Source organism: Scylla paramamosain, chromosome 33 (assembly GCF_035594125.1).
Source record: "Scylla paramamosain isolate STU-SP2022 chromosome 33, ASM3559412v1, whole genome shotgun sequence".
NCBI lineage: Eukaryota > Metazoa > Arthropoda > Malacostraca > Decapoda > Portunidae > Scylla > Scylla paramamosain.
Window position 1 is genome coordinate 8,419,370 of NC_087183.1, and position 27,722 is coordinate 8,447,091.

At 42.6% G+C, this 27,722-nt stretch overlaps 1 protein-coding gene and 1 long non-coding RNA gene across 7 annotated transcripts; one reads left to right on the top strand and one right to left on the bottom strand.

The window, feature by feature from the left end:
- Window positions 1-19,300, top strand: LOC135089607 (protein transport protein Sec24A-like). Of its 5 annotated transcripts, none has more exons than XM_063985424.1 (15): window positions 1-138; window positions 4,482-4,879; window positions 6,351-6,407; window positions 7,499-9,036; window positions 9,398-9,550; window positions 10,121-10,282; window positions 10,831-10,942; window positions 11,761-11,960; window positions 12,140-12,310; window positions 12,802-13,004; window positions 13,356-13,540; window positions 13,924-14,210; window positions 14,634-14,795; window positions 15,377-15,660; window positions 16,083-19,300. In XM_063985424.1, the coding sequence occupies exons 2-15, from the start codon at window positions 4,483-4,485 to the stop codon at window positions 16,192-16,194; spliced, it is 4,023 nt and encodes a 1,340-aa protein (XP_063841494.1). In that variant the 5' UTR covers window positions 1-138; window position 4,482; the 3' UTR covers window positions 16,195-19,300. The 5 variants fall into 5 exon arrangements, with proteins under 5 accessions (XP_063841494.1, XP_063841496.1, XP_063841495.1 ...); XM_063985425.1 differs by lacking the exon at window positions 1-138 and adding an exon at window positions 1,388-1,445; XM_063985422.1 differs by lacking the exon at window positions 1-138 and adding an exon at window positions 4,258-4,393.
- Window positions 15,667-27,659, bottom strand: LOC135089608 (uncharacterized). 2 transcript variants are annotated; one of them, XR_010261558.1, is made up of 4 exons: window positions 26,311-27,659; window positions 21,975-22,123; window positions 16,866-17,001; window positions 15,667-15,810 (listed from the first exon to the last, which is right to left on the bottom strand). It is a non-coding gene; the product is annotated as an uncharacterized LOC135089608 (long non-coding RNA). The 2 variants fall into 2 exon arrangements; XR_010261559.1 differs by lacking the exon at window positions 26,311-27,659 and adding an exon at window positions 26,152-26,284.
- Window positions 27,660-27,722: the final 63 nt, after the last annotated feature.

Here is a 27,722-nt window from a genome sequence, read left to right on the forward strand (position 1 = left end):
CGGCAACTGACTGACCGTGACATCACTTCCGCCACAGCTGAGACGTGTTGTGGTGGGACTGTGATGGCCTCGGCGCCTATTTACGGCGGATTTTGGCACTTTTAGGCTAGATTTATACCACGTTCCGACACAGCTAAGGTGAGTTAATGACACAGAACACGTGTGGTGGATAATAAGTGAAGAAATAGCACTGGAAGTTGAAAATGTGTCGAGTTTTCGTAAGATGACCACTTCTCTGCCCCATATTTCTGTCATTTTTTTTGTTTTTGCTGCTCTTAGGTTGAATTTACAGTGCTTACTACCATAAATCAGTTAGGTTAGCACTCGAGGACACGTGTGGTGGGTTATAAGTGAAGAAATAATGCTGGAACTACAAACAGTGAAGGAGTTTGACAAGATGACAAGTGGTGACTTCATATTTCCATGTCATTCATTTCACTTGGAGAACATTTGGCGTGCTCTAATGACTCTTAATCAACAACAAACACGTGTACAACTCCCTGGTACTGTTAAGAAAGTGTTCGTGTGAGAATATGAGGAAAAAATTGTACCCTCATTGTGTTAGCAACTTTCTCGTATGAATGTATATTTGTCAGATTTTTTATTTTATTTTATTTTATTTATTTATTTATTTTTTAACAAGGTGGTGAGAGGCTTGTGTGCGATCTTACCCTTAATCCGTTAGCACAGTACTGAAACAGTGAAAGGAACATTTGAAATAATTTAAATGGTGATAGTGGAGAAGGATTAATCTGGGTGGGGTTAATCTTAAGTGCATCCTTGGTATGTTCCTGGAATTTTGTTACCAAGTACTGAGTCCGGGTAGGGGTACTAGTGTTTCGTGCTAGCCGCGTGTCGGGGAGGCTGTACCTGTTGTGAGGACTGATGTGGGAATGCTTCTCTGTCTGTCTGTCTGCTTTGTGGAGATTTGAGGAAGTGTTGAAGGGTGTTGTAGTGAGTGGGTAGGAATTGATGTGGAGATTGTTATGTGGTATTTTAGGAATTGGTAGAGGGTAGGAGATGATTTTGTAGCAAGAATGAATGAATTAGCACCTTGCAGAGTGCATGAGTGTAGTTAAGGGAACGAGAGAGAAAGAGAGAAAAAAAAGTCACTAACTCAAAATTTTCCATGTAGTACAATACAAATTGCAATAACTTTTTATTCTGAAAAATTAATGGTTTGTTATTGCTTGTGGCTGTGTTTAGGGAGCATGATGTGTTTGTGTATTTTTATTTATGGCCAACAGTGCTCCAGCAAAATATGTAAAGCACTCCTGCTGCGCTGATCATCTCACAGATGTACTGTATATCATATAAAGAGTACAGATGGTGAATCCATCTTGAAGGGGATTTAAAAGTGTGGATGATAATGATTTTGTGCTGATAGTACTACAAGACCTCACCACCACTGCTGCTGTTGGTGCTGTCAAGGAACATCCACAGAGGTACATGCCAAAACTTTCCTTACATCTCCCTACTGTGATCTTGAAAGTTTATTTTTACAAAATCCCATACTAAATCTTCATTGGGAGTTATTTAGGAGGCCTTTCTTGATTTTTAATGTCCTGTTGTGAGGTTCTTTAGTGAATACACACACACACACACACACACACACACACACACACACACACACACACACACACACACACACACACACACACACACACACACACACACATCTTGAAGATCATTAGTGTTACAGATGCAAATGATTTTCTAACATTTCAAGGAATTTCACAGGATTTCATTGAGCTCACATACCAGGCATCAGAGAGTTGATGCATGCTAACTTTTGCATATGTGTCTCAGCCAGTTAGGAAATACAGTTGCAAAATTTTGGCTGCATAAAGTCTTTGGGTATTTAATTAAAATTTATTTCAATGAGACTAATGTGTATATTAGATGAAGTAATCAGAGCTTGGGTCCCAGGTCTTTGAATAAACACGTATGATGGCAGTGAATCTGATGAGTTGGTGAGTCAATTAGGACCCAGATAGGTCTTAAATTCTATACTTGGTAATTATATGAAGAATAGTGCATATCATCAGCAAAATCTCTCCATGTAAGTGGTGGAGTGACAGGCTTGTTGGGCTTCTCATCTTGTTAGCTCATATTTCACCAATTTTACCCCTTCAAATAAACATTCTTTGATTTGGATGGTGTGAATAAATTTGGATTTGGATGGTGTGAGTAAAGTATTAAATGCAGTGGTTATGTGCAGGTCATGAAAATATGAGTTTTAAACATATGTAAATCAGAGACTTAATATCCAACACCTATATTCATTTTCGTAACGTAGTGCTATACTCAACTCACACCTGAAAGAAATGAGACAGTGTGTGTGGGTGTTTGAGTAGTGTTGCCCTCTGGTGTGTGTGTGTGTGTGTGTGTGTGTGTTGGTTCTTGATAGGAATGGTTTATGCCATATCATGGAAAGTTGTAAAAAAGTTAAGTTTAGAGAAAGTTTTGTTGAAAAAAATGGTGAAATTGTATTTTGATATCTGATTTTCATTTTGTTTGCCTTTCCCAGTGCACCAGGCTTGGGAACATGACAGAAAAACAGTTTTATGATGGTGGAGCAATTTTCATATCTAAATATCCAAAGTTGTGCTTATTACTGTGCATCACTTGTGGAGGTCTGAGTGCCATGCTGCAGTTTTAGCCACACAAAAGTGAAAGGGTTTTCAGAAATATTTCTGACCAAATGTTACAAACTCTTAGCTGGCTTAGAAGTGTTGCTCCCATCAGATATGAAAGTAAGGATGAGGAAATATTACTTAATTGGACAGTGGGAGTTGAGAAATTGATGGGCTGTAATTAGAAACAAGTGCAAGATTTTGAATAATTATGGGTGAACCAGAAGCAGATGATTGTAATAGACTGGCTGGAGCAGGATTGGTCAGATATACAGATACCCACAGTGAAGTCCCAATGTACCTATAACTCCCTCACATCAACAACAGAAGTTTTAACATTGGTTAGTGAGTCGTAGTCCCAAGCTGAAGATATACCAGCTGATAGTTTTCTCTTGTGTTACTACTGTTGATTGCAGACAGGTAAAGCTGAGGATGGAAATGGTGAGATTTGCAACATGGGGAATCACACTCATGTGCTGTGTATTGTACAAAACCTCAGAAGTACCGAATATAAATATAGGATGTAGCAGTGGTGGCCATGACATATACAGAATGCATGATAAGTACCAGTTGACCACTTGTTGCTGCTGATAATGCTGAATGTATGTTCTTTATCATGTAGCAGATTCAACTATTTATTTTGAAAGGCATTGTGAGATGGAAGTGTATGGTAATCCCTTAGTAATCTGAACCAGTGCTGAATGTTGGATGAAGTGAGGCTTCTGTCACCATCCGAGCAACCCTCAGTTGAATGGACAAAAGTTTGGGTTAAAAGCCAAACTGTTTGGTGGCAAGAGATGAAGGCAGGGGTGACTGAAAAGATATGAGCACCTGGTGAGCAAATTCAGTGGATCTGGCAGGTGGTTTGGTGCAAAACAAAAGTTGGTTGCTCACAGTGCCAACCCACTCAGTGTTTGTGCCTGGTTGTCAGTGCAGCAGATCTTGTAGTGTACAGTAATGCAATACATTACCTTAGGTAAACATATAGTATCATACACATTGTAGTGCAAGACTGAACATAGCCTTTAGTGTACCAAATAAAGCTTGATTTAGGCATCACATCCAGCCATTCTGATTGCCCAAACTATCGGATAGACTAGCCATCCTCAGTGTATTGACTAATACATTTCCTTTCCTAAGAGTAAAATTTTTATAGATGTTGAATATATTTTACATTCTACTTCATATCCACCTGTTGGCTTTTGGTGATATGACTATACAGTCTGTTATATTTATTAACCATTCATCATCACCAGGAAGACCATTACCTTTGCATTGGTTTAATAGTGTGCCTTGATACTTATTGAGGAGTAATAGTTTTCAGAGTGACTCTTCATGTCTAGGAAAAGGAAAGGATGTCCATTAAGCATCAGGTGGAGTTCTGTGAAATTTTCTCACATTATTCTCCCACTGTCGTAGTAAGGGAAAAAAAAGTGATTGAGAAAAAGGAAAGGATGTCACTCAAGCACCAGGTGGAGTTCAGTGACATTTACTCAGGTTACTTTCCCATTAATGTAGTAAGGTAAAAGTGATTGATAAGGATGTGTGTCATTCTGATAAACTGCATTCTCACGTGTATTCTGCCTCTCTTTCTGATGCAGAGTTACTTGTATCTTCAGTCATCCCTTTCACCTGTAGATTATGGAACACTGCTTCCGTTTCCCTTCTTCCTGTGACTTGAGCTGTGTCAAGAGAGGAGCTCCAGGACTTGTGGAACTAAATTGGCCCACAGTTTTAGAACGTGTGACTATGGTGTGGTAGGTAGCTGAGCAGGCTTCCTCACTCTTATTCCTTTGGCCAGCCTCCACATGTAAGGAAAATCTGTATTCTTGTATCTCTCCTCAGGATGCAACAGCCACCCACAGCAATAAATGGAGGGGGCCCAGGCCAGCCACCATTCCCCCAGGCCCCCCAAACACGACCCCCAGCATGGTCACCCGCAGTAAAGCCACCTGGGCCCTTGCCACCCTCAGCTGCTGGCCCTCCAAGACCAAGTATGCCCACCATGAATGGCCCACCCACTGGTCCTCCTCAGAGACCCCCACAGGGACCCCCACCACCAAGAGCTTCGCTGATGAATGGTCAGTCTACCCCAGCATGGTCTGCTCCAAAGCTGCCAGGTGGTCCTCCGCTAGGTCCTCCAAGTGGCCCGCCAAGTGGGCCCCCACCCCTCAAGCCTCCACCCACCACCACCATGGCTAGTCCTCTAATTAATGGATACCAGCGGCCGCCCAACACACCAGGTGACTTGTCGTGTGTCTTCTCGTTCTGTCTCATCTTTTCCTCCTTCATCCCCTTCCTCTGTGGCTCTTTTCTCCTCTCATCAGTGTCAGAGAGAGAGGCTTTTCACTGACAGTATTCTGGCAGGACTGCTGGATTGCTGAGCTGCCACATTTCTCCTGTAGCTACCGTTACTTGTTATTTTGTACTTGTTTCATGCTTCTTGTGTAGTCCACATGTGTGTTGATTGAGACATATCTAACAGGAGCAAGGAAATGAGGGGGCATTTATTGTAGTAGTTGTACAGTTTGATCATGTATTGGTATAGATCCCACTAGGTAGATATTTCATATAAGGAAAGGAAATACAGAATGAGAGCAGTGAAAGTGTATGATGAATGTGGGATAGACATTTGTGTAAGTGAAGTGGAATGTGTAAAAAGAAGTACTGTGCAATGGTTTGGCTGCATTAAGAGGGTGAAGAGTGGACGGGTACAAGTAAGACAGTGCAGGTACGTGAGTAAAATGAATTTCCCTGTAGGAGAGGAAGGCCAGTTGGAAGGTGTGAGGATAGTGGCAAGGGAACACATGTGTGAAAGAAGTGCTAATAGAGGGGGAGACCTTTCACAAGCAGGGAGGGGTTGCAGTAAGAAGTGGTGGCCTTGGAGGTAAGCCTTCAGAGGGAGCAGGGCAGCAGAGAGAGAGAGAGATTGACAGAGTAGCATCTTATTTGACTTTCCCTGCAGTGTGTGAGGCAAAACTAAACATCTTCCCTTTCTTTCTTTTATCTTTCTATTTATTTTTTTTTAGCAATGTTATGCTATCTCCTTTCATATTCTGCCACTCAGTACTTTCAGCAAGGAACATAACTTATCACTGGGGAGAGATTGGGTGGTAGGTACTTGCTACACTACAGAGAAGGCTACACTGAGAAAGCTGAACTGTACTTTGTTTTACTTGTCAGTGTTGTGATTGTAATGGTACTGTGTGGCAACAATGGTCAGTGAGTCATCCCTTCCTGTCTCTTGGCTTGTCTGTGCAGCCTTTTCTTTCTCATTTATTGGTGGTAAACAATGTGTGTGCTGTCAGAGATGAATGGCCCCTTTCTTCAGCTTTATCTGTAATCTTTTGTGTATATAGTTATTACTGTTTAGAATTTTTTGATATTGTACATAGCCTCAGTCATATCTGTGTCTTGGCTTTATCTGTGATCTTTTGTAAGTCTTGTAAGGTTATCATTACTTAACCTACCTTGTTTCTTGTCATGCTTTTAGGTCTTGGTTGTATCTTGAGTGTTTTCTGTTAGCTGTTGAAACTTTATCCCAGTGACAGTAGAGTAGATTCTCCTGTTGTTGTTTGGCTTCAGTGGTAACAGTAACATAAGCTTGTTTGAATTAGAGCTTGTTGTCTTGCTTAAGTGTTAATTGTTTGTAAGCATTACCTTTCTAGCTGTTGCTCCTTTCTTGGAGAGGTAACTGATGCTGGATCTCCACAGAAACGCTCTCTAACCAGTCCTCACGCCAGCCCTCCCCATGTCCACCCCAGGGGCTGAGTAAGTGTTGCTTTGTGTGTGTGTGTGTGTGTGTGTGTGCATGTGTGTGTTACAGTGTATGTTCATTGTCATCTTTCTTGTGTAACTTCCAGTGTCACTTCTGTACAATAACAAAGCTTTTATTTGTCTTGTGATGTGGTTGTGTTTGTCTGGGTGATTTCATGGTTTATCATTCTCATCTTGATTTGACCTCAACCTTGGAAGTAAGATATATATATATATATATATATATATATATATATATATATATATATATATATATATATATATATATATATATATATATATATATATATATATATATATACACTTTTTTATTGTACTTATTTATTACTATTTATTATTATGTATTGTTCAGTACCTATTCTAATAAGACTAAGAAATAATTGGGATTAGTTTATATAAGGTATACTTAAATGTTTAGTGTCAATAAATGTTCTTTTATTGTGCTCACAATACTTATCATTATCACAGCCAAAATATTATCAAAACATTTGCTCTAAAGATGAAATACCAATATAAAATCCTAGAAATATGGCTTTAAAAGATTTTTAAATTCATAATATATTGTATTATTAATTTCATTGGCTACAGAGGGCATTTGTGATCTAGTGACACTGTTATGTAATGGTAGTGAGGGGATTTCCCTTATTCAGGCAAACAGTGTAAGCTGTTTGTTAGCACACATGCACTCACTTGGGGTCAGAGTTGAGAAGGCTTGGGCTCAAGTGTTGGGAGTGGTGAGGCAGATGGACAAGCCTCTTGTGTACAGTCCCTGTTCACCAACAGCAAGTAGGCACAGGATGTAAGCTGAGGGGTTCTGACCTTGCTGTCTCAGTGTGAGTGGCCTCGATTCTACCCATAAATAGGTCATTATGAACTTCGAGCTCTTTCTGTAAGGAAACAGCTGACTGTCATGGGACTAGCAGAAAACAATGGATGAATAAATAACACACACACACACACACACACACACACACACACACACACACACTTGCACCCTAGTTAGAATTGGAAATGAGATCGCAGGTGATATTGAACTCTCTGGTTTCAGTAAAGTGTTAGTTTCTCAATATGTGTGCTGCTTACAGGTGTGAATGATGTGAGGAGCTCCCCCCGAGAGTCCCCCAGGATGTCACCCGTGCCCCTAAAGATGGGGCAGCAAGGTACTCCGCAGCCTTCCAGCACACATCCAGCCACCCTTCCACCACACCAGCCACCCACACTCACAACCTCAACTAGTGGCAGTGCCCTCAGCACACCCAAGCCAGCCATGGATGTGCCATCACCTGTACCAAACTCCTTGAGTGCCACATCCCCACTCCCAAACTCTGCCCACTCCATTCCTGCTTCTTCTGTTGCCAATTCTGCACCATTCTCTGGGATCCCTCACACTTCTGCTGGCCCTCAGAAGCCTCCTCCCACTTCCACCATGGCACCTCCAATGACACCCAACTCACAAGCAGGGCCAGGAGTGGCACCCAGAGGTCCTCCCATGACACCACTGAGACCCCAGCACCCAGGCGGCCCTCCACCACCCCTTGGCACCTCAGGCACCCCAGGACTACCCCATGGACCGCTGGCCGGGCCTCCGGGTCCATCTCCTAGACCAGTGCCACCTGGTGCCAGCCAGCCTCCCATTACCCCCTTCACCCCTGGAGCTCCTCCATCCATGGCAGCTCCTAGACCAACCCTCGGCCCTCCCCCATCGTCTATGAGTGGGCCTCCTGCCAGGCCAGGTCTTCCTCCATCTTCAATGGCGCCACCAACTGTTGCCATGGGTGGTCCACATCCCTCCGCCACACATTTACCTCCCTCCACCACAGCTTTCGGCCCACCCCCACCATCCACCATGGCTCCATCCTCCACAAGTTATGGTCCACCACCAACTTCAAGTTTTGGCCCACCTCCACCATCCACCATGGCTCCACCCTCCACCAGTAGTTATGGGCCACCACCAACCTCATCAACTATTGGCACCCCCACCACATCATCCTTTGGTCCACCCCCAGTGTCACCCTATGGCCAGCCCCCCAGACCATCTTATGGCCAGCCCCCCACATCATCAGCTATAGGCCCTCCCCCAACCTCATCAGCTTTTGGCCAGCCCCCCACATCAACAGCCATGGGCCCTCCCCCCACCTCATCAGCCTTTGGGCAGCCCCCCACCTCATCAGCCATGGGTCCACCTCCCACCTCACCCTATGGCCAGCCTCCCACTTCATCTTATGGCCAGCCCCCCACGTCACCATATGGCCAGCCTCCTCCAAGGGGAAACTTCCCGCAGTCCTCCCCTGCTGGTGGGTCCTCCATGCCTCGTTACCCTGGCCAGCAGTACAGCCAGGGTAATGTGAACCAGCTGTCCCAACAACTTGGTGGGATGTCTGTCACCAGGGACGGGTGGAACAAGGGCTGGGGCACCCACCAGATAGACCTACTCCAACACAGACAAGTGGTGCCCCCAGGTGGTATAGTGCCCCCCAAGCCAGTCCTGGCTCAGGAGTACCTCCCCAACTGTTCTCCCGACATCTTCCGCTGCACGCTAACCAAGGTACCAGAGAACAAGAATGTCCTGCAGAAGTCAAAACTGCCCTTTGGCCTCCTCATCCATCCCTTCAGAGACCTGGAGGTGAGTCATGCTGCCTGCACCTTTCTTCTTCGTCTTGCTGGGTTACATACATGCTTGTTGTTCAGTTAGTTCACAGCTGGACTGAAATTTATACAAAAATTGTTAAAGTAGGATTGGAAATGACCATATGTAATAAAGGTTTGAAGTTGTATTCTGTTCTGCTTGCAGATGACATTGTTGTACTGATAGACTGAAAAATGTATACTATATGTGAATTTAACACTTCAGAGGAAGAAGTTTGCAGAGACAAGAGTCATAGTAGGTCAGACTAAACTAGAATATTATTTTCATGTTATTCACATGCACACATGCACACAGATGTGAGCAGGGACAAATAACAACAGTTTTGTATCCATCACAGCATCTCCCAGTGGTGAGTTGCAACACCATCGTGCGGTGCCGGTCATGCCGCACCTACATCAACCCCTTCGTGGTGTTCAAGGGTGATCGGCGGTGGGAGTGCAATCTGTGCTTCAGGGTTAATGAGCTGCCAGAGGAGTTCCAGTATGATCCAGTGAGTTGTGCCCCACAGCCAGTGTGGAGTGTAGTGTTCCACCGCAGGGTGGGAGGTGTGCTGTGGGTCTAGAGTATTTTTCAAAGACTTGGGAGTATTACTGTACTTGTGTGAAAATAAATACATTCAAGAAATGGATCTATGTATTTCTGTGTTGTAGTATTAAAGTAAATGGTCAGGTAATGAGAATTTCTCATTTCCACTTGGTGTAGAGTAAAGAGTATTATGAAGCCATAATTTTGAAGCAACACTTTGTGGACAGAAGTGTGATATAAAATAAGGGTAAACCAAACATTCAGAAGTCAGAGGCAGTGGCCAAATATTCAGAAGTCAGAGGCCCACTGCCAGCATCAGAAGCTGAAGGGATCAGTTTTAAGTACAGTCAGTTAATGAATCCACAAAAGAATTGTAGTTTCCTTCCCTTAAAAACAATGGATTCACTACATTAAAGGCAGTGCTGTCCATGGTGTTTTCACTGTGGGAAAGAAGTCAGTGGAACCCAAATCAGAGTGAAGCACCTTTGTGAGTAGTTAAGGAGAACACTTTTAGAGTAAGATTGCCCATCACCAGGTATCACGGACCTACGGTGACCCTTCACGACGGCCGGAAGTGCGCGAGGCCACCATAGAGTTTATTGCACCCCAAGAATACATGCTGCGGCCGCCCCAGCCTGCCACCTACCTCTGGGTGCTGGACGTGACACGCCAGGCTGTGGACACGGGCTACCTCAAGGTGAGACATTGAGTGGGAAACATATCAACAGTTTCTAATAAGATTCTCTCTCTCTCTCTCTCTCTCTCTCTCTCTCTCTCTCTCTCTCTCTCTCTCTCTCTCTCTCTCTCTCTCTCTCTCTCTCTCTCTCTCTCTCTCTCTCTCTCTCTCTCTCTCTCTCTCTCTCTCTCTCTCTCTCTCTCTCTCTCTCATGGCCTAGGACAACTAAAAGGAAGAAAGAAAGGTCCAGTAGGGTGGTACTTCTAAAAGCAAGTCAAAAGGGTTATCCAAATTTGGAGGATGAGTGTCTTAAAACCTTCCTCCTGAAAGCATTCAAGTCATAGGAAGGGGGAGATATAGGAGGCAGGGAGTTCTAGAGTTTACCTGGTGGCTTGCTGTGGCCACAGTCATCCTTGTGTGTTTCCCACCTGTCCTCTTATGAGTGAGTGATTGCCACTGTGTAGAATCCTTTGCATACAGTTTATACTTAGGTCTCAGGATTAGGGAACTTTCACATGACCTGTTTGAAGTGTTTTGGGTGTCACTGATCACGGCTAACTCTCCTGCAGGTGGTGTGTGATGTTCTCATCAGCCACCTGGACAAGATCCCAGGTGACAGACGTACCATGATTGGCTTCATCACCTTCTCCAGCAGTGTCCACTTCTACCTCATGGGGGAAGGTGAGGCCAGACTTTTCTCTCCCTCTCTCATCAAGGATATACAGTATATCTGATTTTTGTATTGTCTTAGGAATTAACTTTGGTGGTTATGCCTTGATGTTTTATGTTGCTCACCATGGGAAATAAATCACCAGGAACAACTAGATTTGAAGTAGCATCAAGTGTGTCCAAATTGCCATGCTCTTGTGAATTCTTGGAACATAATTTTGTTGAGCCAAAGATTCACTGTCATAAAGCATGCATCACACTTCTTACACATGGAGCACACATTAAGTCTTATGATGGGATGGTCCTCCTCTGTTTATAGAGATACTGGCCTGTATTCTTAAGCACTTTACACTCACATCAAAACTTTTTAGAAGTCACACAGATAAGTTGCATTCTCATGGATCTTTTTCCAGTCTGATAAATAGAATCTTTTCAAACATCCAGTAGTTTGTTAAAAGTAGTCAAGATAAATTAACAAAAACAATTAAGAATATGACCTCTTCCACATACCCTTAACTTAGGATTACATGGGAAGAATAAGTTGTAGGAGAGCTGTTGGTCTTTTTGCTCTGACAGTGCTATATGATGAATTATATAGTAAAGTAGTAAACTATATATTCAATAGGATAAAATAAAGCATGGCTCCTTACTGACTGTCACCCCCCCTTGCAAGGTTAGAAGGGAATGCCATATACCTTGTAGAAGGCAAGGATGGAAATTTAATAGCAAAGCGTGAAAATAGAGGAAGTTACATTGCTAGACTGCTGCTGTACTTTCAGTTCTGGTGTATTCTGCAGGAGAATACTTCACTTTATCCACTTTCACTACAGACCAGAAGAACGTGCAGATGCTGGAGGTGGGTGAAGTGGAGGACATGTTTATTCCTAACCCTGAGGACCTACTGGTGAACTTGGATCAGAGTCGTAACCTGGTGGAGGACTTCCTCACCACACTGCCTGATGCCCATGCTGCCTCCTGTCACACCCAGTCAGCTCTTGGTGCTGCACTTCAGGCTGCATTCAAGCTCATGGTGGGTACTGGGCAGCCCCTTGGTAGTGTCAGTTCATTTTCTGATAGTTCTGGGTAATTTGAGTGGCTTGTGAAGGCAGTGCATCCTTCTTTAAGCATCTGGTCGGATATTAATGGTTAGCTTTGTAACTAGCTGCCAGTATTGACTTTCTGGTGGTAATGTTTATTTTGCACCTGCAGAGTCCCATTGGTGGCCGCATCACCGTCATGACCACTACACTGCCCACAGTGGGTCCTGGCGCCCTCAAGCCTCGTGAGGACCCCAACCAGCGGGCCAGTAAAGACATCCAGAACATGGGCCCAGCCACAGACTTCTACAAAAAGCTTGCCCTGGACTGCTCTGGCCAACAAGTGAGTGGGTGGGGAGGAACATGGTTGTTGCCATATTTGTTGCTGATTTTTTTATTAATTGGCTCTGTTTTTGCTCCTTGAATTTGTTATGTCACCCCTTTGTTATGTTTGCACTACTCGTGTCAGTAACCACAGTTTAGTTGAATACCTTTATTGCCATCACTAGATTATCATTTTGTGTATTTACTAGAAAAATGTTGCATACTTTACATTTTGCTAAATTTCTAATTGTTGCATTACATTTAGTTCAATTTAAATGTATTTTAGAAAAGGAAATAAAAGTGTGCACATGAAAATTAAGGGTATTTATTTACAGCTTATTTTAATGTGCTTTTTATCCCACTTGGTAACTTATCATTATGAAGAGAATTAAGGAATGCATGCAGTACTTCATGTATTATACGATTCTCAAAACATCAATTCAAAGCATAACTCTTTGTTCAGATGTAAAAAGTACTCTTCTCTGTATGGTAATGCTTCCTCACTTTCAGATTGCAGTTGATCTGTTTGCCCTCAACTCTCAGTATGTGGACCTCGCCACCCTGTCAGGGGTAAGCAAATTCTCTGGTGGCTGCATCCATCACTTCCCGAACTTCCACGTGGCAAGGAACCCAGCCAGCCATGCACCATTTGTGTCGTGCCTGAGCCGTTACATCACCAGGAAGATTGGCTTTGAGGCCGTCATGAGGATCAGGTACGTGGCAAACTGTCCTTTCTTTTATATGTTATTGTTACCATGAGCATACTCATTTCCATTATCTGCCATATTGTATGCAATGTGAACCTCATTTTGCTGTTGGGTCTTCTTCCATCCACAGTATCAGCATTATTGTCCTATTTGGCTTGCCAGGAAAGCAGAGGTTCTAGGCTCAAAGAATGAGTTAAAAAAGGAAGTCACCCAGTTCACATTTCTTGTTCTCTTCCATCACTTGAATTACTGTAACATTCAGGGATTTTCTTTATCCACACTTAACTTGTATTCCAGTGCTATTTCCCTGTGTCCTGTCACCTCTTCATTACCTCTCCTCTCTCCTCACCCAAACAGAGCAACGAGAGGCTTGGCCATCACAAACTTCCATGGCAGCTTCTTTGTGCGGTCGACAGACTTGCTTTCGCTGCCAAACATCAACCCTGACGCTGGGTTTGGCATGCAGGTCAACATCGAGGAGCCATTGCATAACATCCGCACAGCTTGCTTCCAGGCAGCCCTTCTCTATACTTCCAGCAAAGGTAAGAGGAGGAGGTGGTGCAAGGATCTGGTATATTGAGAGCAGTATGTGAAGAGAGCCCTGAGTAAGAGAGAAATGACTGTTTATCAAGCAAGAAACATTTTGTATGATAGAGATGAATGGCAAGTGCATGAAATAAAGGGAGCCAACATTTGTAATACAAATGTCCATGAATTTTGTAAGCCTTCTGTATCTTTAGCTGGTACCTAATTTCTTACAAAGTACTATCCTAACCACGTTCTCTCCAAAGCCCATCTAAATCATGCATAATGATGGATTTCAAAATAAAATTTTAGATTCAAAACTATGACCCAAAAGTGATAACCTAGACTTGAGCAGACATAGTTAGCCTTGCTGTTTTTGTCACCACGTGTTCCATTGCAGGTGAACGTAGGATCCGGGTGCACACACTGTGTCTGCCCGTGAGTCCCAACCAGCACGAGATTGTGACGGCAGCAGACCAGGAGGCAGTGGTGGGCATGCTGGCCAAGATGGCAGTCGATCGTTGCCTCACTTCCTCTCTCTCAGACGCCCGTGATGCTCTGGTCAATGCTACAGTAGACGCTTTGATGGCCTACCGTTGTGGTCTGTCACACCCTGCCCATGGCACGCTGGACGCTCCACCCACCCTGCAGCTGCTACCACTCCTGGTGTTGGCTGTCATGAAATCCGTGAGTGTCCTTGCCATGTGTCTCAGGGTGTGTGCTTTTTGTCTGGCAGTGGTAAGACTTTAAGCCCCTCCTCTTTTATACAACTAATTATTATAAATGATTAACTATCGAGATTCCACTGTAGAGGATATTCTGTGAGTTAGGGTATATATTTCAGGATGTAATCCATCTAGTATACTAAGGATATGTATTCCACTTATTACTGAATGGGCTAAATTACCTAGGCACCACTAACCTCTTATGGCTTGGAACAATAGAATTGTATTATCCTGCTAATGGTTATTATTGTATTTATTAATTGAAATATTGTAGCTTTGAGGGATGGAAAACACCAGCATCATTCCAGAGTTTGTTTGAAATCCATTCACAAATTTTTCTAATGTCACCATTTATAGGCACCTCAGCTCATTCTCCTACTCGCAGGTTGCCTTCCGAGGGGGCCTGAGCACTAAGCTGGATGATCGGCTCTTCACCATGTGTCAGCTCAAGTCACTCCCACTGCGCCAGATGCTGACCCATGTCTACCCTGACCTGTATCCTGTGCATGCCATGTCAGAGAAGGGGGCACTGGATATTGATGACCAGGTGAGGAACAAGGCTGATGAAGTAGCACCTGAGGATCCAGATAAAACTGTTCCAGAACAGTTGTTTTGGAGAACAGGGAAGAAAGCATTGATACCAGGTGAAAGAGTACTGACTGACAGGTGGACACTTTGTTGGTGAACACATGAGAAAGTAGTATTGCCATGAGGAAGTATTGGTATCTGGTTATCTTTGACCTATTTGGTGTGTGTGTGTGTTTGGCACTTTATTTCCTCCAGCAAATGTAACAAAAATTTTTTTATAATATTTGTATAATATTATTTCTTATTTGTCTTGTAAAGTAGCATAGATGCATTTGAAAGTAACTTGTCACAGCTGGTTATAAATAGATATTATATCTTGACCTGTGAACTGGGATTTTCCTCCTTTGAGCCAAAAAAAAAAAAAATAGGAATGTAAATGACTTTACTTAGTACAGCAGCACTTGTTCTGATTTTCCTAGAAGTAATGTGGTTTCAGATTTTATTAACTGAATAATTTGTACAAAAATGTCATCTCAGTAGTTAGTTGATTGCAGAAGCTTGACAATGACCCTGTATGGTAACCCTGAACCTGTTCCACAGATAATTCCCCAGCCTGGTCGTCTGCACCTCTCAGCAGAGCGTCTGGAGAGATGTGGAGCGTACCTCATGGATGCTGGCAACACCATCTTCTTGTATATCAGGTGTGGTATCTCATCTGCCTGGGTGGAGGCCACTCTTGGTGTGCCTAGCTATGCAGTAATACCACAGCCTCTCTTTGAAGACCCCCTGCCCGAGCTTGATACCACCGAGTCACAGATGCTGAGGAACTTTGTCGCTCACATACAGAGGAGCAAGCCTTACCCAGCACCTATTGTTGTCCTCAAGTAAGTGGTTAAAAAGTCACATTCCATTTATTTATATGTACTTCCAGTGGTGTTTGTTTAGCACAGTACTTACAAGATGTAACCTCTTGATGCAGCCAAATGATACTTCTTTTTGTGCATTCCATCATTTCATATACTTTCCATTGTCATCTGTGAAAGAAATCTCAGTTTAATCTGGCTTTCTTGCATGGCTCTCAGACATTACCACTGATAATATTTTTACTCTACGTGTGTTTGTTCAACTTTGCACTGAGTAAACATCATCTTTATGGAAAAAAATGCATCGTTATTTTCCTCAACTACACTTGATATGTTCAGTTTTTTCTCTGCCACATTTACTCTGCCCATTTACTGGGTCATACTAACTTGTAATCTTTTATTTATGATGTAAATTCCCTGACCTTTGTGATCCATCCCTGCAGGGAGGACAACCCAGCCAGGATGCTCTTCATCCAACACTTGGTGGACGACAGGACTGAGGGCTCACACTCCTACGTGGAATTCCTACAGTTTTTAAAGTCTCAAGTGAAGTAAATGTGTAATATTTTTTAATGTTTAGGAATAGTAAAGTGCATTTTGTGTGCAAACTATAGCGAGTGGGTGACCAGATTTTTGGGAGAATTGTTCGGTTCCTAAGGTGTCAGCCCTGTTTTATATTTTAGTCTCCAAGCCAAGGTTTCCTGTGATCAATAGGTACTCCATTTTGGTACTGAGGTGTAACTAAAGGCTGTCAGTGAGATGACTTGCAATGTCCTTCTTTCATACCAGTCTAGCTTTTGTATATGATTTTTGTTTATATTGTAGTTTAAGTGCTTTCATGAGAGAGAGAGAGAGAGAGAGAGAGAGAGAGAGAGAGAATGTTTATTGGAAATCACATATTTGCTGTAACTAAGAAGGACAATTGTAATGTCAAACACCTTTTTATCCTTTATCAGAAATAGTTTGATGCCTGTTAGTGTTGCAGTGAGTGAGTGAGCTGTGTCTGGTTGTGGAAGAGCGTCTTGGACAGGGACACACCAGGGGGTCGCCACACCATTCAGAAACATTGTAAAAAATGCCTCAAAGTTTCCAAACAAAAGTTGCATTGGTTCAAATAAAATAATTTATATTTTACATGTCTCGCTTGTCCACAGATGCTATAGACAAATATATACATAAAATAAAAACAAGGATATATGAATATATACATATATATATATACATACGTTGCTCAATAATCTTGTTTATATATGGAAGTGTCTGTTAGGCTTTGCTCTGCTCTCTGTTTGGGACATGCTTCACCCTGGTAGCCAGAGGCAGTTGTGTTGGGGGCAAGGTGTTGGGTGTTCTTCCCACTGTACTCTGTGGTGATGGCAAGGAACACTCAATTCAGCTGATGAGGTGTGTCAGGGCAGAAATTAGTGTTTTCTCTCATTTTGTATAATTTTTTTGAGGAAATCTTGCCCAGTCTATGTTAGGTTATATTACTATTCCAGTCAAAGTTATATCTGATTGCTTTTGTGGTTGTTCAAGACTACTGTCAAGATGGCTGTAGTTTTTTTCAGCCAATGTAATACTGGGGTGGCAGCAAATACACACACACACACACACACACACACACACACACACACACATTTTCAACACTAGGGATGTATATACTCGTATATGCTGTACATAATACACCCTTGCTCCAGTGCTGGTGGTAGTCAGTGTCTAGACATCATATGCACAAGTTAATGCTGAATGTTTCTTTAATTTGTGGTCAGTGAGAGGAAGTCCTTATTTATATACTACTTTGTTACTTTTTTGTAATTTTTGTGCAGCTGAAAATAGTGCCAATTACTGTAGCTCAATTTCTTTGATGAACAACATTCATGGAGCAGGAGTGCTGTGGGATCTCTTGTTGAAGGAATACAAAGAGCATCTGCTAAAAGGCAATGTTAAACAAGGACTTTCATCTTGGTGTGGATAACAAATGTTACTCTGCCATGACCAAGCAAACTCTCAAAACTTAACTGGAAAAACAAAATATATTTTAATGCATTATTTTAAGGTGCAATGGAGTAGGAAGGAAAGTGGACCAAATACTAGTTAATTTTTAAGAAACTTTGGAAGCAGTTAGTCTTGATCACTTCAATTTCTTCATCCACTATTTTAAGACCAATAGTAATTTGAGTTGGAAGTGTATTGCTCCTTAAAAAAGGTGTTTGATAGAAAGTGCATCCATGAACAAGAAGCCACTAAATGAATTGCTTGATTGCTTAACTTTTAGACTTGCCTGCAGATAATTTCAGATTGAGCAAAAGCTTCAGAAGTCATGCAATTGAATTAAAAGTTAAATCGATTTAGCATCAGGTACATCTGCTTACAATACTGTGTTGTGGAAAATCTAGAATTGAATAAGCTGGGCTACATACACAGATTTAACAGTACATGTCATGAATGGAAGTTTAGTTTTGGTATGTTAGCCAAAGTTTATGCTATAAAAGATATTTTTTACTTCCTTCATTCCAGTGCAGGGACTTAGTTTTGTAACTAAACAGCTCTTTGGTATATGGAGTGTAACAAGTCATTAGCATTGAGTGTTGCATCTCAGTTGATTCTGAACTGATGAAGTGAAAGGACTCAAACTGGTCTTGCCATAAATATCTATACACCCGGCTAACACCCAATGAAGGGGGATAATTGATACAACATATACACAAAATTAAAATGACATCTTGCCTGTTGGCTTCTAAGGAGGGCAAGGGTCAATCCACATTAGCCATTCTGCACAAGGGCTTGTGTTGTATCAGGGCCTGACAGTGACTTGGTGTACTACTCATGCTGCACCATGGTGGACCCTTTCCTATTCCTGTATCTGACCCTATCAGTTGACCTGATCAGATGAGGATGAACCTCCCATAGAGGCCTTTGGGTCACAATCCATTTATGCATTCACATCTCTCCTCCTTTCCTATCATGTACAACCCCTCTTCTTGCCAGATGAATTGATTACCACATGTTAACCTGAACTGAATTTTACTAAGAATAATCAGTACTGGTAGATAAATTGCTAAAGTAAGTATGGTCAAGGTGCAAAGTGGCGTATCTCGGCATGGCTTGTGTGAATGCAGTAACTCAGGATGTACAAGTGAAATGTTGAGGTCGTAAATTAAGAAATTGTCACAAAGGCATCATGTTCTGATATAGCAACTGTATCAATGCACATAATCTCAGTCATCGCTGTTGCTTTCAAGCTGAGCAGAAGTGAGGCTGAAGGAAGCTTTCATTAGTGTTATGTAACAAACACCTGAATCTAATTTCTCCACCTGATAGATGTAGCAGCAAAAAACCTAGTCAGAGAAATATAAAGTCAAAATACTCCATGGAAGAAGCTAAGGTTGTGCTTTGAGATTTGGCTGCAACAGCTTAGTGCATCAGTGTGAGAAAATTAGATGGATGGACAGTGTGCCAGGGTGAGAGTGCAACAAGTAGGAAGTTTAAATTTGACTGTCTTGAGGACTGGAAAGCTTATTGGAGTGTGCATTGTTGTTGTTATTATTATTTTTTTTTTTTTTATAGTCATTGCCATATCCAAAGCACTGGAGTAAAGGTGGTCACTGTACATTTCCAAGATGGTGAGCGAGGGAAGAGAGCACAATAAAATGTTATGAATCAATCTTCCTGTCATTATCCTTGTCTCTCTGCCTCCCCATCTCAGTTATGCTACATGCATCTCCCAGTGGTCTGCCTTCATGGCTCTCTCTGTCATTTACTTGTACGCAAAATTATGATTTCACATCTATCATAACATTTTTTTCACGTCCCCTTCCTCCACTATCATTCCACATCAAAATTTCGTTTCATGATGTCTCACTGCCTCACTGCCTTCATATTATCATTACATTCCTTTGCATAACTCTGAACTACTTCCTAATTCTATTTTATCATTCCCACATGTAGTGCGTTTCATTTTGCAGGATAGTTTTCAGTTCACTGATGTGATGACTGATACTGACAAATAATAAGTCACGTCAAAACACGAGTTGAATTATGTGATCTGCTTCCACATGACTTCTTAAATGGATCACCTCCAAAGACAACATACATTTATGAACTATCAGCACACCTCACAGAACACCTTAACGCAGTGGAACCCGAACTGGAGATAAATGACCCTCTGTAGATAACAATTTTTCGGGTTAATGGAGGGGTGACAAAAAAAATAAATAAATAAAAATAAAAAATACTTCAGTACCTGGCTTTAGGACTGATGCTGACTAAGTCTTAGTGTGCAAAGTTGTAAAGTAAACCCAATATGATATGTAATAAAATTGAACCGAATATCAATAAACATTAAAAATTACTTTAAAGTATTATAACAGAAGAAATATGTATCTGAGTCAAAAGTCAAAAGTATTTTGACATATGCTTCACAGGACAATGACTCAGTACGCATGAACATGACGTGTTACTTATTGTCTGACCCTGCCTCTATTTCACACCAAGGACTATACCTTCCTTGTTTCGCTCTGTCGGTTTCTCTGTGAGCATCAGCCGAGGTAGACAAACAGATTATGTATGTGTAGGTACTTACCCTGTTCAATATACGCTGCCACTGTTGCATCCTCATGCTGAGTAAGCTCTTTAATATAGCCATTTTGAGAAAGGACAAAAAAAAAAAAAAACGCTTATCATGATATGTTAAATTGGGTAGCTAACTCAAAAAAAAGTTTAGGAAAAAAATGTTTAAATGGATGAAATCTTAACTTTTGCTAGTTGACATCATCATACACCTCACCGTGTTACAAGGACGTACGTACGTACGTATAACCCATAAATACCCTTTAATTTGTATCTAATTGCCATTGCCGACTTTATTTTCATTACCTAACAAGTCTGAGCACGACAACCTTTATGTTTACGCTTTATCTAACGAGTTACTACAGAGAATGAATTATAAAACTCGGCATTTGACACCTAATAATGTATGTACGTAAGTACAATCACGCTAGCTTAGTAAGGCGTCTTGACAATATCCCGTAAGAAGAAGAAAAAAGTACTACCGATAAGAAACTATTCATTCCAGCGGGTTTGTTTATCTGTAAGTGCTGCCTTAGAAAGAGATTATTTCACCAAGCGAGGCAACCCTGGCGCGACGCAGAGCTCAGAAAACTGACTAACTTCTCAGCAGGGAATCATAAAGGAAAGTGTTGCTGAGATTCGGTGCTTCGTTCTGTACCATGATTTAGACAATCCATACACGGTGGGAGACGGGACGGGACAGAAAAGGGCAGAATGGAAAGGGACGAGAAAGGACAAGACAGGAGAGGAGAGGACAGGACAGGACAGGACAGGACAGGACGGGACGGAACGGAACTGTACGGTACGGTACGGGATAGGACGGGACGGGAGTGATCGGTTCAGCGCGGTACGGTACAGTATGGTACGGAACGGGACGGGACAGACAGGAAAGGACGGGCAGAACAGGGCAGGACAGGGCAAGACATGACGGGACGGGATGGGACAGGACGGTACGGGACGGGACGGGACAGACAGGAAAGGACGGGCATTTTCCTAGGCCTCACATCACTGGGAAGGGAACAACAAGGTGGACAATTTTTCTACTGAAATTCTCCAATGTTATTTTCATTTCATTACGTAATAAGTAATCAACTATCGCAGTCTATCACATCCTGGCACAAAGTCTGAGACTAAAGCTCTGAAACTATGAAACTCAGGCGTTTTCTGTAAACGAAAAAGTGAAGGAAATAAGATAGGATAATTCTGTGGTACAATATAAGAGACTGGTGGAAGGAAGCACAAGATGCCTGCAGTCTCAGCCTTAGTCTCACAGTCTCTCACAGTCACAGTCTCTCTCTCTCTCTCTCTCTCTCTCTCTCTCTCTCTCTCTCTCTCTCTCTCTCTCTCTCTCTCTCTCTCAAATTAACTATTACTTCTACTGCTACTACTATTACTACACACACACACACACACACATACACACACACAACTTCATGAGTATTATATATTTTGTGAGGCATTTAAATTAACATTACTTCCTCCGAGACTATGCACGCTTTCCACGAGCATCTGCATTCGCGCATCCGCACTTTTAAACAATCTATCAATTTCTAATATATTTTTTTTCGTATATAATATAATCTACCAGTTTATTTTCAACGTAATTATGAACAATACTAACAGCGAGTTGGAGCTTATTTAGAAAACCACATCATTGCAGGACTTAGAAAACCACATCATTGCCGGTCTACTCATTGACTGCATTATATAAGAGGGGAGAGAGGAAGGTGAGAAAATATAGAGAAATTAAATAAAACTGTTATGCATACCCATATTTGTAGAGCAGCGAACTAGGATGAAAACTTGATGACTTTGCTGATGACTGGTGGTGACCGGAGATGACTGCTAGTGACTGGTGGTGACTGGTGGTGACCGGGGATGACTGCTGGTGACTGCTAGTGACTGGTGGTGACGATACCTAAAATAATATCATATAAAAATTTCTCTTAGAGGATTAATAAGTGATGAGGCAGCTTCACTGTCCGGATATCAAAGATTGTACTGTGCTGAGACAAGTTTGGAAGGCAGACCAGTGAACCCTTTCAAGACTTTCCGTATCAGCTTTCACAGAGGAGCAATTCAAACAAGATCCTTTTATCTATGTAGCAATGAATAAGCCTCCCTCATGTAAAAAAAAAATAAATAAATAAATATATAAACTAAATAATAACGATAGCAACAGCAAGAAGAAGACGGAGAAAGAGAAGAAGAAAGAAGTAAATGCAGAAAAGGAAAACAACAACAACAACAACAACAACAACAATTAAATAAACGAACTAACAATCCTGTCATGGCGAACGGAGCAGTATCAGTGCATAGGATCAGATACCATTATCCGAACACGTGAACCGAATCAAAACACTTTCGTAATCACAGGTGACACGCTCATTAGGTTGAAATGAAACACGCTACTTAAATGCAGCGCGGTATCTTTAGCAACCCTACACTCACACAGATGAATATATTACTATGATGTCTGCAGTCCGCCTAGCGTTAAGATAATGATGTAAAAATAAACTAAGAAAAAAAGCCAACATATTTTTTAGAAAACATCCTGAACCAGTTTATTCTAATATTTGCTACATGTGTGTGTGTGTGTGTGTGTGTGTGTGTGTGTGTGTGTGTGTGTGTGTGTGTGTGCGCGCTGAGCCGTTTCGTAACCCACACAAGCATCACAGACAACCAGAAAACAGGTAAAGTACAAAATCACTGCCAGACTTTCACTGCTAACATGAGGAAAGGACACTCTCTCTCTCTCTCTCTCTCTCTCTCTCTCTCTCTCTCTCTCTCTCTCTCTCTCTCTGCCTTCCTATTTACCAAGACTTTCTATTCCATTTCTCATTTTCTTCTTGTTATTCTGGGCAGCGGAGGAGGAGGGGAGGCTGTTTACCCATGTGGCTGGCCCGGGGAGGAGGAGGAGGAGGAGGAGGAGGAGGAGGAGGAGGAGGCGGAGGGGGAGGAAGAGGAGGAGGAGGAGGAGGAGGAGGAGGAGGAGGAGAGAGCTAGCGGGAGAGGTTCGTCCCTGCCTTGATAGCTTTACCAGATGCCGACGTCTCTCTCTCTCTCTCTCTCTCTCTCTCTCTCTCTCTCTCTCTCTCTCTCTCTCTCTCTCAGTTCTCCTTCATTTCCCTTGGTGTATTTTCTCTAGCACGACAGAGACAAACAAAAGCAGCCTCGCCAGTAATAGGGCAACACGTTCTGGCCATAACAGACGCTTTTTTATGCTATTATTCTCTCCTACTCCTCTTCCTCCTCCTCCTCCTCCTTCGCCCTCCGTCATCTGCTGAACATTAAAGGTTTTATGCTCCGGAATTCTCGTCTGTGGGAGTTCAAAGTTCTTCTTAACGCCTCTTAACTGTTGCGTCAAGCCGGGGACACTTTCAGCGGTGACAATTATGAAGGTCTTGAAAAGTTAATTGGCAGGCAGACTCACGCATGTCGAGGCTTACTTGTCTTTTTTGGTTTGCCGAGTCGTCGTCGTCGTCGCTTCGCATAATGCATGAACATCGAGGCCGTATTTTGAAATGCTTTGGGTTCTCATAAGGATTATTTTTCAAAGGTCACATGCATAGTTCGTCAGGTTCTCAAGTGTGTTTTCTTTCATGGATAGTGTAGATTCCTAAAAATCATTACTCTGGTCACTACAAAACCCCAATAACGTTTACAGAGTTATCTAAAAAGTACTCGAGTTAAGATGGCGAAATGCATCACAACACGCTTCATGATGCTTAATATTTAACAAGTATTTTATTTCAACGTGATTATCTCCTGCCCTGCTTGTTATCTTCCATCGTTTTAACAATATTTAAGTAAAGGGAAGCGGCGAGTCATATCAGGTGGCCGCGATGTAGTGTCTGCGCCTCCTTGTTATCAGTGACAACATTAAATATTAAGCTGTCAAGCAAGAACTAAACAAATTCAAGGTCTCGCGAGAACCCCACTTGGCGCCAGCTTTCTGGAAACGCGTGACAGTCTCCCGCTTCACGCCATTACAGGGACTACCACTTCGGCGTCTCATCTCCACAGACACAAACACTTTAAAAGGGCTTCACTGGAAACAGCTGGGATTTTCAAGCGGATTTCCATGAATAGGAAAATAGTAGACACTGGTATAAGCAATTCAGGTTTTGAAGGGCTTTTCATGACTGTAGTGACTCTCAACAAGTTCTGGTGAACCGGTTCTTATCTTAGGCTCGACCAAACCTCAGGGTGACTTACTCGTGAGATCCGAAACAGACAGCAATACTGTATTATTTGCTTTCGTTGTAACTTAAGGGCGATGCTTGATTTGAGGGGCTCGGTTACTAATTGGAGATTTCTGTGAGGATGAGGGTTAAGAATCACTACTATAGTGAAATTATGGAATTTTCAAGTTTTCACGATTCTAGTGATAGTTTAACACATGCGTGGCTACTGCACCAAAGGAGAGGAAAAAAAAAATCCTACGAAAATCCTACATACGTTTTTCCTCGTTAATTAGTTGGTTATGGAATGCTGCACATTGACCACTATTAAACCACTGGTTATCGTAAAGATTATATAAAGCCAGTTGACCTGCACAAGGCAGCTACTGTTTCTCAGGTCAACAAAATTGTCTTGTACAAACCTCGATTATGAATGAACGATCAACAATTTGAGAGCTAATGATAATAAATCTGAAAGCTAACGATAATTTAAAAACCGACGATTATGACTTTCAAAGCCGACACACAACAAAGGAGCTGACCAAATATTTCGTAAAGTATTTTATTACATCTAATTTAACTTTCTTTACTTAGCAAAACTGTTTAGGGATACTGAAATGAAATGCACGTTATTGGCAAGAGAAATGTTAATACAAGTTAGTTCCTTACTCCAAACTAATACTAATAAACTGTGTATCAGCTGGTTACCCCAATGGCATGCAAGAAAGGAAACATCAAGGACACGCATCTTCAAGCGTTTCGTTCTCTCATAACCGTTCTAAAAGGTCACAGACATTTTAGTTCAGTTTTAATGGGTGTTCTTCCATACTGATACGGAGAAAGCGTGTAAGAATATAACCACAGTAATAAAAATACCTTTGAAAACAAAATATCTTCCATGACAGCCGGATGTTTTTTCCCTGTTCATAATGGAATCCGTGAAAATATAACTACAATAGAAAAAATATAATTGAAAACTTAAAATATATTACATGACGGCGTGTAGAAACTAATCGAAAGAAGACGTGAAAGAAAAAAATAAATAAAATAAACAAATAACATGGAAAAATAAAATAAGGAAATGAATACATAAACAAAAAAATAAAAAAATAGAAAAACAGACGTAGATAAGACGAACCCTCCCAAGCCAATCTATCTCGGTGTGATAATATTTGTCCAGGCGTTGATTAATTGTTGTGCATTAATAACTTCTTGGAAAAGCCCACTAGTGTAACGACGTGTGTGTGTGTGTGTGTGTGTGTGTGTGTAGCAAAGTGAGTGTAAAGGGAGTCATAAAGGGGGTGTCAGTTTATGAAGCGCGGGGAGTGAGTGTCGAGTGTAGTGGGTGGCGGGGTATGTGGGAAGCTGTGAGCGAGGCAATGGTGGTGGGTGGACTTGGGTGTGGCTGCGGTGTGGGTGTGGCGGGTGTGGTGGGGGTCGTGAGAATCATGTGCCAAGGCCGTGGGTGTAGGGCGCAGGTGTGGGTGTTTGGCAAAGGCAGACTGGAAGACAGTGGTTATGGCGGAGCAGAAGTACGACTAATTGGGTACATGAGTGGGGAGAGAACGGGTGTGGATGTGTGTGTGGATGGGTGCGTGGGAGGCAGGAGGAGGCGTAGGTGTGTGGGTAGCGGGGGACGTGAGGGGGCGTGGGTAAGGGGGGATGCGTGGGTGTGGGCGTGCTGATGAACCCGCCAGACGCCGCCCGGAGGGAGCTTAACACCGGTAGCCTTGGTCCCCCACACACACCTTGTCCCTCTCACCTTTTTGCTCGCCGCCACTTAACATTGCACAGAACGAATAAAGTTATGATACCGCCAGATGTCCCAGCCTCTCCCTCACGCTCCCACCACTCCCAGCCTCTCATTGCCACTAATTATTTGAGGAAAAAAAGTGAAAATACGATGGGATAGTTAACTTACCTTCTTCTCTTCGCCGCTTTGGCAAAATGGCAGAGTTTTTGGGTCCGAGCTACTTCATGGGTTCGAAACATCAGTTCGGGGATTGGTTCATGAAACTGCCTCCTTCAGTCCTCGCCGCGTCGCCACACTTACAGCTCGTGTACAGGTTTTCTCGTAAGGAATATTTTCAGAGACCACGGAGATAAGTCGGGTTCTCAAGAATGTTTTTCCATTAATGTAGGAGAACCTATGACTATCACTAGCAACATGGAAACACTCATGAAAACCCTAATAAGCTTCACGACAGTAATTAACTTGAGTGGATGGTAAGAATATTCATTTGGAAGGATATTAAATCATTATTAATAGATTCAATAACTTAAGTACAGAGGCTCGAGGCTTTGATAATAATGCTTACAGAATATAATCTCTTACGTGAGCCAGAAGTAACAACCCAAGAGCGATAAGTGTTTCACAAGTGTTCATCTTTCCTGCACAATGTTTCGAGTCAGTTCCCAGCGACTCGTCCCTCTCACGCCGGCACTGTCCCTCCACTCCTGGCGCACACAGGACACACGTGCGCATGTGCAGCAATTCACGTACATGCATCACTCCTGTTCATTTACTGTTCACGAGAGCAGCATAATGAACTAGAGATAGAGATATGAACGAAAGTATATGAGAACAGAGAACTACAAGAAGACTAAGAAATAAATAATTTAAATCACTGGCACTATCAATGCTCCTCTGGGCGCCCAGTGACGGCGTGGCGGCGGCGTGACTCGCTCAGTTCGTCACTCAAGGAAAACCTCTGGGTACACATTTCTCACACTGAACTTAAAATGATAAAATAGAGAAGACCATAATGTTTGCCGGCACCTCACTGACCACACCTTGACTCCAATCAGACAATCCACGTGGCTCGAGCAACGTTCTACACATTTTCAGAAACTTAAAATAGGAAGACCACTCACAGTCACCGCTTCTCACTCCCTTCCGCTGCATCACACTCGATCATCCTCTCCGGCACCCCACTCCGTCCTCTTCCGCCATATATTAATCCCTCTCAATCCACTGCCTTTCACAACATCAGTGTTATCTTGCGGCACCATGACTCAGCACATTTTTACGCCGAACACTAAAATTTTCTTCCCAGGACTGTGATGGCGGTGATGGAGGTGGTGATGGTGGTGGTGGTGGTGGTGGTGGTGGTTGAGGGCGTCTTACCGAGTCCCTCCCGAAGGTCAGAAGAGGAAGGAGCACACTTGGAAGGCGGGGTCCTCCAGGGCGGGAGTCTTCACGTAGGTCAGGTCAGGGGTCGGAGCTCCCCCCAACACACCCTCCGCCGCCCCTGGTGACGCGGCCTTCTGCTGTTCGGGAAAAGTGAGGAAAGGCGTGAAGGAAGGAAAGCAGCAAGGTGTGTGTGTGTGTGT